At 41.1% G+C, this 14034-nt stretch overlaps 1 protein-coding gene across 1 annotated transcript in view; it reads right to left on the bottom strand.

Annotated features, from left to right (window-relative positions):
- LOC104073071 (WD repeat- and FYVE domain-containing protein 4-like) overlaps nucleotides 1-12984 on the bottom strand; it is a gene marked incomplete at its 5' end in the record, with an annotated part of 33623 nt that extends 20639 nt beyond the window's left edge. The window contains 13 exons of the mRNA XM_009572732.1: nucleotides 309-466; nucleotides 1003-1120; nucleotides 2951-3112; nucleotides 3567-3692; nucleotides 4246-4415; nucleotides 5032-5237; nucleotides 6038-6137; nucleotides 7163-7254; nucleotides 8961-9122; nucleotides 9968-10041; nucleotides 12223-12413; nucleotides 12527-12638; nucleotides 12833-12984. Coding sequence (XP_009571027.1) covers nucleotides 309-466; nucleotides 1003-1120; nucleotides 2951-3112; nucleotides 3567-3692; nucleotides 4246-4415; nucleotides 5032-5237; nucleotides 6038-6137; nucleotides 7163-7254; nucleotides 8961-9122; nucleotides 9968-10041; nucleotides 12223-12413; nucleotides 12527-12638; nucleotides 12833-12984 — 1823 coding nt within the window. The remainder of the gene's footprint in view (nucleotides 1-308; nucleotides 467-1002; nucleotides 1121-2950; nucleotides 3113-3566; nucleotides 3693-4245; nucleotides 4416-5031; nucleotides 5238-6037; nucleotides 6138-7162; nucleotides 7255-8960; nucleotides 9123-9967; nucleotides 10042-12222; nucleotides 12414-12526; nucleotides 12639-12832) is intronic.
- Nucleotides 12985-14034: the final 1050 nt, after the last annotated feature.

Consider the following 14034-nt stretch of genomic DNA (forward strand, 5'->3'; position numbering starts at 1 on the left):
AATTTTCCTGTATTTCTGCTGAAGTCCCCAGAATTGTGGAGGAGCTTAATTTATTCCTGTTCAGCAACACGTACATAGCCAACAGACAGTGGCACAAAAAAGCTAACTATCCCTTCATTACGCTGCACCACCTAGCTCTGACTGTCATTTAGAGGCATTAAGCGCTCATGCAAGAAAACAGGAATAATCACAATCACAAAATGTATTACAGCAATCTTCTTGAGAATTGCGGTATCATGACCTCAGTGTGAAACAGAGCACATTACAACATGTTGATAACAGTTGGAAAAAAATTTCATGTGACTCACCCCCATAATCTGTTTGGCAATGAAGATCAGGATTTGCTTGGGGTCAGCAGCAAACATTCTGCTGTTCAGCTTCTCAACCAGCTTCTGAGCACAATAAACAATATTCATCATGGATACAGGTGCAGTTGATTCTGAAGTGCCATGAGAATCACTGCTCCCTGGAGAGGATACAAGAGGGTTGATTATTCCAAAACAAGCTGAAATGCAAAAAAAAAATTATGTGAGATGTAAGGTACCAGAGCTGAGAAGGAACAGTCTCATGCCATAATGTCTCAGAGTTGGGACATGTCTAAGAAAACTCTAGGTCTAGCAGAAATACCTTACCCAGATTGGAAATAATGGCTCCATCCTAAGGACAGAACCAATCTCACTAAAATACCAACATGAAGGATTGGTCCAACTAATGACTCAGAAACAAGAGCAGCAACAACTAAGTTACCAGGGTTGTTTCCAGAGGCACTCGAGGATAAACCTAGGTTTCTCTCTAAGTACTCCCTTTTAAATGTCCAGAATCTGTTCTTAAAAAGAGAGAAAAAAGTGAAGAGGCTCTCTAGAAAAATGGTAAAACTACAGTAATTTATGCAAACTGGCCTACAGCAGGACTGTCCTTCTAGCTACTGTTTCCAAACCTTTCTAGCAATTACAGCTATATGCTAAATACCAGCTAGCTAATGATCTGATCCTCACCACTCACCTCTTGGTCTTGTTTTCCCCTCGCCTTGGCTGGTAACATGGAAGACATCCATAGCAGACAGTAAAACTTTTGTCTGAAAATGTCTCTTCTGCTCACTGGTGGCATCCTCTGGAGAAGCCTATATAGTGACCGCATACATATTAGTACAGCAGGAAAACTGCCAGGAAATCAGACTCAAATTTACTTTCAGCCTTTATTCAAAGGCCTTTGATTTCATCGGATCTTTGGCAGATTATGCCTGTCAAAGATTCAGATTCAGTAAAAGTTTTGCTTAAAGAAGTGAGTAGAAATTCCAAGAGACACTCAATACTATCTGAGAGAATTCAAAATGCCCAACATTTCCCTTAAACACCTAGGTACCGTGTTAGGAAGAGGAGAGGAAAAACAGCACAAAAAGAGCAAGGACAACTACTCCACGTCACTTGCACACTTTAGCTCTTGGTGTGGGCATATTAAACAGCTGCTGCAAGCTGAGAAGTTATCTGTGACAGCTAATCCACAGTAACACATAAATTGAAGAAGGCTGGTGTACTCCTCCGTGCAAAGGCAACAAGGCACCTCTCACACATAGTTCAGAAGAGTGCATGTGCGGACAGTTACTGGGCAGCAGATGAGATGGCAGAACCTCACACCCTAGCTGGGAAAACAGGAAATCTTACATACACTCTATAGCTGATAGCCAGCACAGTTGCTCTCTGCACACTGAACACAAACAAGGTTTTGCACAGGGCCAGAACCTAGCTTCACAGGTGGTTCCCAAGAGATCTTGCCCTCAGGGAATTTTAGCTCCATTCAGCAGGCTCAGGACTCAGATAATCAGAAGAGGCATCTTCTATTTTAAACTGTACCAAGCCTTGAGATGTTATTGTATAAGCCTCTAGGAAACTGCTGCTCCGCAAGATGATTTAACTCATGACAGTTGCAGTCAAGCTTATGTTCATTACTATTTGTATTACTAAGCTAAGTCTGCATCAGAACTCACATCTGGGACACCTGGACTATTGACAATTTGGAGCTGAAGGCCACTTTCCATTTTCCCTTTCTTCAGACTACTTTGACTCTTTCCAGTGCTTTGAGTGGTTGAAATCCATAATCCAGACTCAGCTGTTACAGCTTGTATTAATCTGTCCTAAAAGTGGAGATAGTTGTTTTTGGTTTATTTGAGCACTGAAAGGAAATTGTTTTCTCAAAAATCAGTACACAGGAATGCTCCATGTGAAAACTTCCGTTCTCAACAAATTCAAGTGCTGCTCTAATGACAAGCAGGTATTACTAAGGAAAAGGGAAATTTTTTCATGTCTTACTTCAATGTTAAATGTTGCCTGAAAAATACCTTTATTGTTGTCTAGGGGCAGCATTTTCTTAGTTCACACGAATGCAGAGCAGGCAGAAAAAGCCCTTCTTCCTTGCTGAAAAGGTAGGAATTCCATTCCACTAAGTAGGCTGGCCAGATCTGCCAGGAAGTAGTACATGCTGTCTAAGAGCTGTGATCCCAGCCTTATCCTAGACTGTTGAAAATGCTGACTGAATACACCTCTTCATCACTGTTAGCACTTTTTTAACTATGCCACCAGCAGGATACCTCCTGTCCTTCCACCCCCAGTGCAAGGTAGAGCAGCAAAGCCTGATGACTACAAGAGAGACCTCAAGAAGCAGCTCAAGTGGATGCCTTTGTTTGTTTGCTGGGATGTTAAGAAGACTGTCCATCAGGAGGACTCGCACAAAATCCCACACTTGTTTCTTGGCAGGGTGTGGTAGGAGCGGGAGAGAAGAGGGATCAACACAGCCTTTCCCTTCAGCAATGGCTGGACCATCAGGAGACAAAAGGCCTTCAGAGCCTCCCTGTGGAAGCAGACAGCAACGCATTTTAACTCATAGTGTCCTTTAAATTTCCTCCTAACAACCCACCTGTGATGTGAAGGGCTTGTGCTGGCTCAGATGCACGTACCTTGGGTGGTCCAGAATGGAAAGCAACCATAGCCAAAGCTTTCAAGAAGTCAGGATAGTGCCACACGGGGTCCTGAGTATAATTGTGATAGATCAAGGACAGAAACTGGATAACGTTCCCTGGATAGGCAATCTCCCAGGAGGCTTCTGCATCTGCAATAGGCTTAACACAAATGTGCATCTAGTCAAGGCAGCGTTCCTCTCACTCATATGAGCTCGTCTTTGCTCCTCTCTAGCTACTCCTAAGGAACTAAGCAAACATGACATGGCCACAGAGAGGTCAGGCAAAGCACAAGCAGTCAACTCCCAGCTTGTAGACCAAAGGTACACCCAGTCAGAAAGGTGGCATATCCTTATCATCAAGAACAAACAAAATGGGTAATGCTGTGTTCAGAAGTTCTTAAACATGAGCCCATCACATCATCTGCTATGTAACTTAACCAGGCCAATAGCTGTGCTGACACTTTGAAGCCCCTGCTCACTATTATGCTCAGTATTGCCCTGTGAGCGCAGAGGAAGGCTAGGGGTTACAGGTAAAGACTGCCACTGATATCTGACACTCTCAGGCGGTTTATTCTGCCATCGATATTGCACTGTCCTTGCAACAAAATGCTTACCTTGTCCACAGTGACTCTAACCATTTCCAGCAGTAAAGCAGCTGCCTCTGCACACAACCCAATTTTGAGGACATTCTCCGTAAGGTGGTGCTGCAAGATCCACTGCAACATAGACTCAAGATCTTTCTACAACAGGAGGAGATATATTTCAAGAAAAGATGGGAATTATTTATGATACATCAAGGACAATGCCTGCTCTCTCTACATCAGAAAAAAAGCCAAAACATCTTCACCTCTAGCAGCTCCTCCCTCTCCTATTAAATGTGTTTCCCCAGGATAGCCCTAATGGATTGTCCTCTTCTGAAAGATATCTTTGGCACTGTCGGGGCAAAAATGCCTTATGGCTTCTCAGGACACTGGGGGAAAGTACCCAAATCCACTAATTCCAAGATTTTAATGAGTCTTGACAATGTAAGGACAGGGAAGCTAATCTGAATTACCTTCTAAAGTGCAGTAGTTAAATGGCATTTAACACCTGCACGAACAAGTTTGTTGTGAACACAAATTTCCTTAAATCAAAGTTAACTTACTCCATTTTTAAAGTATGAATGACTAATTTTAGCTATCACAAAAACCAAGTAGGGTTAACTGCCTGAGAATCCTCTCACAGAAAAGGTCACAAAATGCCAAACTAGTAAAACAATAGCAGCCTCATGCTTGTCCACCATTTTTTTCATACCTTGGCTGCTTCAGGTGGTTCAGACTGTGGAGTTGCCAGAAAGAGCCCTGCCACGAGCAAGTAGATCTCAGGGATGTGGACGTGATCAGTCAGACATCTTTGCAACACAGAAAACCCAAAAATCAAGAACGAGCCATTGTCAGGCACTGGAGGTTGAGTTTTTAAATTATCTTTAAAGAAAAAGAAAAGGAAAACATTCTGAGGAAGTATCTAAAAATGAATGCCATATCAGAGGAAGGATTACTGATGCAACTTTTTCCTCATTTGTCTGTGTCCCAGGCCACTCAGTACTCCGCTAGGCTGCAATATCAACAGTTCACAAAACTTCCTCAGACTAACAGATAACAATTTTTCCCACCACCACTTTCGTTACAGGAGATTCTTCCTGAATTATTATTCTTCCTTTCTTTTCCCTTTGTCAGAACCACAGGTCTAGTTATCAAAAAGCAAGCTGAACAAATCTTAAAGAAACAGAAGGTTTCAGGATAGAAGCTGAGATCTGAACATCTCACAGGCTTACCAACTAGCCTGATTTTATGTAAGACAAAAAGGCCCATCTCCCTGCAACTGCTAATCAGAAATGCCAACTACCGTGCAAGGGAGAAGCAATGCTTTCCACTCTTCAGCACAGAAAAGCTCAAGTATTAGGACAAGCTTGCCCTAGAAAGTAATATCAATTCATGGTCTACTGAGATCAGTGGGAATTCTCCTATCACCTACTTCAGTGATCTCCTATCACTGAGCTGGATCAAGAGATTGTTTTGGGAGCATTAAACTAACACATACCCATTAGAATACTCAACCCCACAGAGCTGTTTTCCAGCCAGCGCCCAGCCACTATCCCCTCCTTGAATTTGTTCAGCAGCAAACGATTGTGGAGGAAGCACAGAAGTAGCTTGATTCCTAGCACAACTGTGCTAGAGTGCAGGTAGCTCTGTGTGAACAGCAGAAACCAGTCTGGTCCCAGTGCCAAAAATGTCTCTTCTTGTTCCCTAGGACAAACAGGGAAATGAAAGCACATGAAAGGAGACATGGTGAAAGACAGAATGGAGATTTTATTTAAAATTATCTCTAAGTGATTTAGAAGCTCAAGCTTCTCTAGAAAAAATCTGATTAAAGGTTTACCGCAACACAGAATTACAAAGATTTAACAACACACTCATCCACACTTAATTCCCACTAAATCCAACCTTACGTTAGTCAGACAAAAAAGCTCATTAACATGATGCTCCTTCTGAGCGTGTATATCAATAACTGAGGTAAACGACATCACAGACTAGATCTTTCAACCTATGAAATTCAAAATTCCAGATTAAATTTTGAAGTCCAAGGTATGTTAACTTAATGAAAATGCACAGTTAGAGCACCCAGCACTATAAATTCTGCCTTTCAGTTATACAAGGTAGAACTATAGTAACTGCATCTTCATGGTTGCGATAGAGGGGTGCAAGCAATCCCCCATTAGATTGAATTGATTTTCAAAGACAGCTGGATTTCTTCAACCCTTGCAATGCAGAAGAAACAGCAATATCCGAGTTTCTCCTTTGAGACATTTTCTGAAAACATCAAACTTCTTTTCAAAATGGAGATCAGATGTGTGATCTAATCACACATCTGTGTGAATGCCAGATAAATCACTGACAAAAAATAACTCTGAATCCAGTCTGCTCTTACTTACTATTTTGTTGATACTCAAATATTATCAGTGTTTAGTTCTAGTCAAACACAAGTAAAGAAGAAACCTAGGAGACAGAGACACTTACCCATGCCTTCCTAAATTGTTTCTACTTACTCAGAGGACAGATGAAGTTTGTTTGAGCGCATTACATCTAGCAGCATCTTCAGTAACTGGTTTCGAAGCCAGATTGTCTTTCCAGATGTTTGGCTTAAGGCTACAAATATCAGAAAGTAATAAAGAGTAATGAAGAGATAAAACACATGTTCCATTGCTTTGATGAACAACCTTGTTTGCACCAGATTAGCCCAATGGAAGTACTTATATCAGTCTTTTGTAGAGCAGAAAGATGCAGACATTAGATTTTAGACATAAGAATTCCTGCTAACATCAGAAATGACCAGTGCTTACATTGTCGAAGTCCTCTCTTTAGAGTTACTTAAAACTCATCCAGACTACATGTTGAATAATAATCCATAGGAAGCAATCTCAGGTTAACTAGAGAGGGAAATGTAAACAGGCAATCTGACTTGTATTGCCTAGCTGTGATGTCTATATATATATAAACTACAGTTATCAGTGTCTCCTTAATATTGTTTAGAGGTGCAATAACCAATATAATCTCAACTGAAAGATCACAATGAAAGAGCCAGCTGACTGGAAGTTCCCACACACAAAGTTGACATAAATAAACAGATATTTTAAAAAGTGCAGAGCTCCACATTATTACTTGCTACAACTGTAAGTGTAGCAAAGTGTTCACAGAAAATCCAGGATGCCAAGTGAAATCTTATTCCTTGTAACAGCCCAGTACGTTAGTTTTGGGGCAATTTCAATTTAATGGCCTTTATCTCTGTGTATATCTGTGAAATCCAACATTGTGTAGGCTCTGGACAATGCAGCCAAAGTACTGCTGTCTTGTTAGCAGAGAGAGGACAAAAGGGGAACTCCCTGAGCAGGAGAAGGATCTTGCTGTAGGTCAGGCCTTCCTGGTTATATACACAGCGACTGCCACTTCACTATTCTTCACGTCATGCCTTTGCAGCAATGTAAGCTTTCCCCACTATTTCAGGTCACCTCAGTGCAGCCCGTCCCTTTCCAGATGAAGTAATTTGAATTGTGTCTCTTCCTGCTATGGGAGGCAGAACCACTATGTTGCATTTAGAGTTCATTAAGCCCTGGGGAAGAAGGGAAGTACTTTAGTTATCTATCAGAACACATACACCAAAAGTAGCTCCTCACCTTCACTGGGCATCTCAGCCACACCATCCAGGCAAACCTGATTTTCATCTACAGAAGAAGGCTTCAAAGTGTAAACAAGGAACAATCCAATCCTTGCAGAGAAAGAGTGAACAAGTTGTGGTCAGCAGAAAGACAGACATTAATTTAATTACTTTGAGATTACATGCAAATCTCAATACTCACTAACGATGACTGTTAATGACAACCATTGGAAATTCTAATGGCTGCAGAAATAGGGTTGAAATAGGAATGCAAAAGTTCATAAACTAGGAAGCAAGTAAAAAGGACATCTCTCTACAAATGCAAGTAATATCTATTCTACCACGGAAACATTTGTCTCTTTATCTTTTGATTTTAAAGGTCTTTCACCATGAGGAAAGCAATAGTGAGTTAAGCACTCTGTTCATACAAAAGATTCTGAACTCCCTGTGGCATTCAGACATCAGTGTTATCACCACCTGGTTTTCCCAGCACATAGAGGAGAGCAGAGAAACCTCAGCAGCTACTCAGAGAGGAGGACTGGCAATCTCTTTCCACCTGTAGTTTGCTTTAACACATTACCTGGGGTTCTAAGGATAGATAGATTAAGGTGACATACACACTTAGTGAAAGTGCATAGCCTCCTCCTGCCCACAAGAAGGGCATTTCTTAAGGGACAGAACACCACTTGTTCTGCAGGAACAGTCCACACAGCAATTTCCATTAGATGTGTCAAAAGTCTGGGACCAGGAGAAATCCCAGCACCTTTCAGTGCTGCTGAGAGCCTGCTATAGTCGCTGCTCTCCTGGAGCTGGAAGGGTAGGGACTGTCTTTATCCACTCGCTCAGCACTTATGGGCCTGACAACCAATCAAATTACCATGGAATAACAAATCATGATACTTTAAGAATAATGCTCATTCACACTCCTTACTAGGTGGCAAATTTGATATACTAAATCCACTACTCACACCTGTATGAAAAAAGAATAGGCTAACTCATACAAGCCCAGGGTAGGAACATACGTACAAGTAATTCCACAAAACAGACGGCAAGTAGTAAGTTCACATATTAGCTTACTCTATAGTAACTACTTGAGGTGCTCGTACTCTTCATCAGAGCTAAAGACTGACTGCAGAGACCACAGATTCAACATGCAACTCTGTTTCTACATTTTATTTGGACAAATAGCTTTAAAAACAGAGCTTTCATCTGTGCAATGCATTTCCCTGGAGTTAGGTGGCTATAGACAGTACTGTGTGGACCTTCCTCATAGGCTACAGGCTGATGCAACTAGGCTGGGAATATAAAATGGAGCAGTATTTACATTCTGTGGAAAGCAAACAAGGATTTAAATTCTTTGCTTCATGAAATCCTGACTAACATATGTTTAACTGATTGAAATTCAAGAACAAAAAGGATAGCTACTGGGATATAAGCCAAGCCAACTGGATTAGGTACATAGTTGACTGGGGCCAAGTTGCAATACTACAGCAATTGCAACACTTTAGGGGCAGGCTTTAATGAAACCAAATATTAAGTACAGACTTTGAGCAGTCCCAGTCATACCAGAAGAACTCTTTGTGCCATCATTGTAAGGGTCATTACCCAACCCATCCTCACATAAATGTAAGGTTGGACTAACTGTGTTTTGAAGGCATGAAAGAGTTTTTCATCAGTGGGAATCCTGCAATTCTCAAAGATCTGGAGGGTCCTACCAAAGATGAGATGAGGGAAGTTCTACTATAGAGCTCTCTCCAATACTGGCAAGAGTATAGCTCATCTACAAACTGAGAAAAAGCTATAGACTTGAAGGTTACCTGAGAACATCCCTTGTGTTAAAGTATCCTTGCAACAGTTGGGAGAGAATAGTGCAGGCCACAGTGATCCTGGAGTTACTGATTTCAGGATCATTGAAGAGGAAAATAAGCTTGGGCACCATTTGCACCTGGTAGGCAACTGCAGCATTCTGATATCCATCTCTGTAAAAAAGCACAGAGACTATTAAAAGCTTTTACTGGAAAGAACGAAATTTGCTGGGTTTCAGCTAAAAGGATTCTCAGGTTGCACTGATGCTTTGCACCTTTGGCTTCTAATGTTGCCTTGGCAACATTTCAAACACTGTCAGACAAATTGAAAATGTGTCAGCGATGGAGATCTGAAGACCTCTTTGTATGTTCTCTACCCTTCCCATCTGCCCTCTCCCCCCGGAAACTGCTGCATTTCAACGAGTTCAAAGCAAACAACATTATTGAATTTTCAAGCAGTGAGTTGGTGGTAATAAATGCTATTCTTGTAAAGCTCAGCAAGGGACAGACAGCTCTGCATAGAGCTTTCTGGTACCAAAACCAAGGAATCTGACATCCTGGTCTACTCAGCCCCTCTGCCATGCTATGTCTCTTCAAATACATTTAACTCTAGTTTAAGAAAGTTAACTCTGATTAAGAAAGTACACTGTTATAAAAAAGTCTTCCCGGGTTGTGTTTTGGTTTTAAATACAATTTCACTTATACTTTTTTTTATTTCATACTCAATTCAAACATTCAGATTTCCCCTTCCCAGCAGACATTTAAACTTTCATTGTACAGCAGTGGTTCCATGTGAACCAGGTCATCAGATAGCTTTTCCTAGTCTGGCCCCCACAGTCATGTCAGGGGGCTGATCAAATCACTAACTTTAGCCTTAAAAGAGCAATATAGGAATGATTCACTCCCAGAGTCCACTGATTCCAACTAGGATTGGACCCTTCATATCCACCTCACAGTTCCAGCTTCAGGTTACAGATGAGCTTGTCCCACGTTTCTGATTCAAACACTAGATTGTGTACCTGGACGACTGCAAGATCTCCACAAGATGTGAAAAAAGAGCAACATCAAGATTTTCTGGTGCTTTCATCCAAAGCTGAAAGACAAAGGAAAGCAGAAGTTTTACTGCTCTGCTGAGCTGAGGGGACAGTAACCTGGGGCAGAGAAACAGTTACAAAGTAATTCAGGGAGGATAACATCACAAACTCTCAGTCGTTTCTGCAATGACAACCTGCAGGCACTGGGAAACCTCTGCCAGTGTGAGGAGTTGCTGCTTCTGAGCAAGCCCGTGAGGAGCAGGCCCTCAGGATCTTGAGGAACACTCCAGAAACTGCACCACGGCACAGTGGGGAGCCATGATGACAGAGGACCTGCCGTTCCAGGACCACCTCCCCAGGTGAGCCACAGTGTGGAAAATCAGCACACACTACCCCATGCCAAATATTGGATCCAGGAGGTGCTATGAACAAACCAAACCTCATACTATAAAGCCATCTTTAATACAGCCAAACCCACAAAGTAACATCAACAGTTTTACCTCAAAGTTGCAGAGAACATACTGGAATGCACTATAATTCTTGATGACTGAAGACTCAAAGCCAAGCTCAGCTGTGCCCACTAGGGAGAACATTAACTGTAAAATCCTGTTGTTTAACAGCTGTGTCTTCCTCTTCAATAGATAGGTCAGCAACTGAAAAAAAAGATTTAATAACTATCTGCTGAGTATAAATCTGTATTTATAAATTAACGTATAACATTATTTTTTAATTCAAGACAAATGCACAGTTTACTTGGTTGTAGTAGTCATGCATGCATACATTTTACATAAGCATTATGAAGAAAGCGAAGATTTCAGTCCAGGCATAGAATTTTGTGCAGTAAATGAAAGGGTAAGTTTTTGAAGGAGTTTGACAACTCTGTGGCATTAAACAGGAGAAAAATACATGCCATATTATGTTGAATGGAATTTACAAAAAGCAACACACATAATTGTAAATAACCACAGTAGGTTTTCTACACTATTCTTCATGGATGTATTTTTAGTTGCTTGCAAATGGTGTTAGTTTAAAAAAATATATTAATGTTGATCTCTTCAGATAAAAGACATTTGTGTGAAACATTGCCAATTTCTCAACTGAGTCTATCTTTGATTATTCAATGAATTCCCGATACAGTGAGAAAAATGTTCAGAAAGCCACTACATTTTGAATAGGTTGAGAGGAATAGACATTCATTTGAAAATATATTAAGACACATTTTTATTAATTGGCTGTTTAAAAAAAAAGGTTCAGACATCCAAACAAAGGGCAAAACCACTCCATTCCAACATGATGATCTGTCACATGGAGAGAACACTATTTAGCATAAAGTCGAAAGGAACAGCTCGTACACAATCTAAAGGCTGGCATTCACCTACAAGAAGGGATTGGGCAAGCAATATCTAAGTATAATAAATATATTCATATGAATCAGGATCAATTTAGGAACAATTCACAAATTGGGAAAATGGAAAGTTAATAAATTATTCACGAAGCCTTAATGTTAACAGTCTCGTTTGGAAACAATCTCCAAGTCTTGTCTGTTCCATAAGACTCTGCTTATCCTACACAGCATAAAGTAAATTAAACTGAACTGAAACTTCACACTTGAGCCTTAACCCATCCAATATTACATATATAGTGCTTAAAATTTGCCCTGGTTCTCCCAAAATCCTGAGACAACCAAACTCCTCAGTTTGCATAGCTTTCAGGTTTGAAAGGTCTAGGACAAATCTAACCAATATAGTTTGAAATCCAGACAGCACTTACTTATATCAGCACAATTTCTGATACACAGTGAAGACTGAGCCATAGGAATTTACTGTCAGCCCTACACTGGGCAGTCTGTAAAGAGGAATCTTAGGCTGGATGAGCCAAGGGAAGTAAGCAGACCTGCCTGAGAAGTGGTCTCTTGTGGGAGGGATCAAGTGTGTTGGTAAAAGGTGAACGGTGGGTCACTCAAATCTGCTGCATTGACTTTACTAACTATAGTCAATACAGGCAGCATGACACCTTCCATTATTAGATCACGTCTGACCAAGAGGCATCTGTCCTAACCTTCCCATCAGCAAATATACTAGAGGTTCCCAGAGTAAGCACAGGATTTAGGGCACCATCCTATATCCCCCTCTCAAAGTTCCAACCACAAGGGCTGATAGCCAGGATATGCTCGGTTCATTGCCGTTGATAGGTTTTGGGATAAGACTATACCCAGAATGAATGAACAAAAGAGTATCTACCTGGTATCCACCCATGTGCCTCATCAATCTTTCACTCATTGGGCTACTGTTCAGGATGGAGTTCAGGACTTTGACAGCTGCATACATGGTGTGGTCATCACGGGCCATAGCAATGAGACCCAGGAGAATGGCAGGGCCTCCAATGAAGTTCAGGCTAGTAGCTGCTGGACAGGACTGGAACTCTCTTACCCCTAGGAAATTGCAATGTTACTCTACTGGGAAGTTACATGGACTAAATCTGTTATTGGCCAGAGAAAGGCCCAACTCTTAAAAAATATGAAGCATTAAGGTATAGTGCATTTACCGTATCGGCCCACAGCAACTGATCCAATAGTCCGCAAGGAACCTGAGAGGTGTCCAGCAATATTCTTAGCCAGGAATATTGGAGTTGAACTGTCCCGAGAGTTAATCCCAATCTAAAACAGATAAAAGAGATATCCTAAGAAAAACCATGGTAGTATTGGGGAGACAAAAAGTAATAAGCAGACACTCTAATCCTTTAGATTATTTTATAACTTTTAGACTATGAAAACCATCACAAACTTTGCTATAGGAAACCAATCAGAAACAAGAGAAAATGTGTTTAAGACAAATGAGGGAAATTTGTGACCTCTTTGGCAATCAGCCGGCCATCCACTTCATTGTAGGAGCTCTTTATATCTTGGACCGTAGTGAGACATGAGCACATGGCATTGATTCCAAAAGAAATCTTCTCTTCTGCCACCAGAAGTGTAGGATTATCATCACTGTAGTGGTCCTCACCTAAAACAAGAGAGACCATAAACCTCTGAAGGAACTTTGCATGCTCAACATGTGAGACAGGAGAGAGGCAGATGAAAAATAACTGGAGGAAACCAAAGTTTAGGTAAGAATTTGATTTTGACTTAACTATAATCAGAAAAAAGCCCTCACCCTTTGCAACACAGTCCATGGCAGCTTGCCAGCTTAAGCACCAGTAGGAGACTGTTGTGGTTGTTGTGCTTGGCTTGTCTCCTCTGGTTACTGCTTTGTGTAGATCCTACATCCTCTCCCAGTATCTCATGAAGCTCAGAAAAGTCCAGAATAAACCCTTCTCTGTCCACACAAACTTTCTCTGTCCACATGAACAAACTTTCTAGGCAGAGAAAACATTTCAGAGGCCTTCCGTGTTACTGGGAGCTTTCTCAGGGGTACTAGGAGCAAGGATTCATGTGGAAGAAAAAGGACAGAGGCAAAAGTTCAGAGCTGCTAACTCACAACATATGAGAAGTTTGTAAAAACTACCAGCTTCAGCAGCTTAATGATTGTATGAAATTCTCACATGCTTTTCTTTAAAGAATTTTCTATTCCTGCTCGCACTTGGAAAAACTATGTGTACCTTTTTTTAAAAAAAATCTTGTATTTTTTAGAATTTTATAGACTGGGAAAACAGTTGATTTATGCAACTGTTTACTAATGCTGGCGACACAGCCCTTATAGGCAAAAAGAATTAGCACATATTACACATGAAGATTAACTAGAAGTAAATGTCCCAAGACTGTGTCACTATTTCCCTTCCAGTAGGACACAGACTTACGGCTAAGCCTCCACACAGCTGCTGCTGACTAGTGAGAAGCAATGAGATACTGGTGAGATGGGACACAACACTGCTGAAACAATTCAGACTGCTGTTCGCAACAAGGTCATGAATTCATTTTAAGGAATAAACCATAATATTTTGGGGTTTTGTGCTGAAACTTTAAGTAAAAATTTCCATTATAAAAGTTTCTTTGGGTGTTTTGATGGAACAGGGAGATGTTAGGTACCACCTCCCCACCCTGCCCCTTCCCCCCG

Source organism: Fulmarus glacialis, unplaced genomic scaffold (genome assembly GCF_000690835.1).
Source record: "Fulmarus glacialis isolate BGI_N327 unplaced genomic scaffold, ASM69083v1 scaffold41212, whole genome shotgun sequence".
In the NCBI taxonomy this organism is placed as follows: Eukaryota; Metazoa; Chordata; class Aves; order Procellariiformes; family Procellariidae; genus Fulmarus; species Fulmarus glacialis.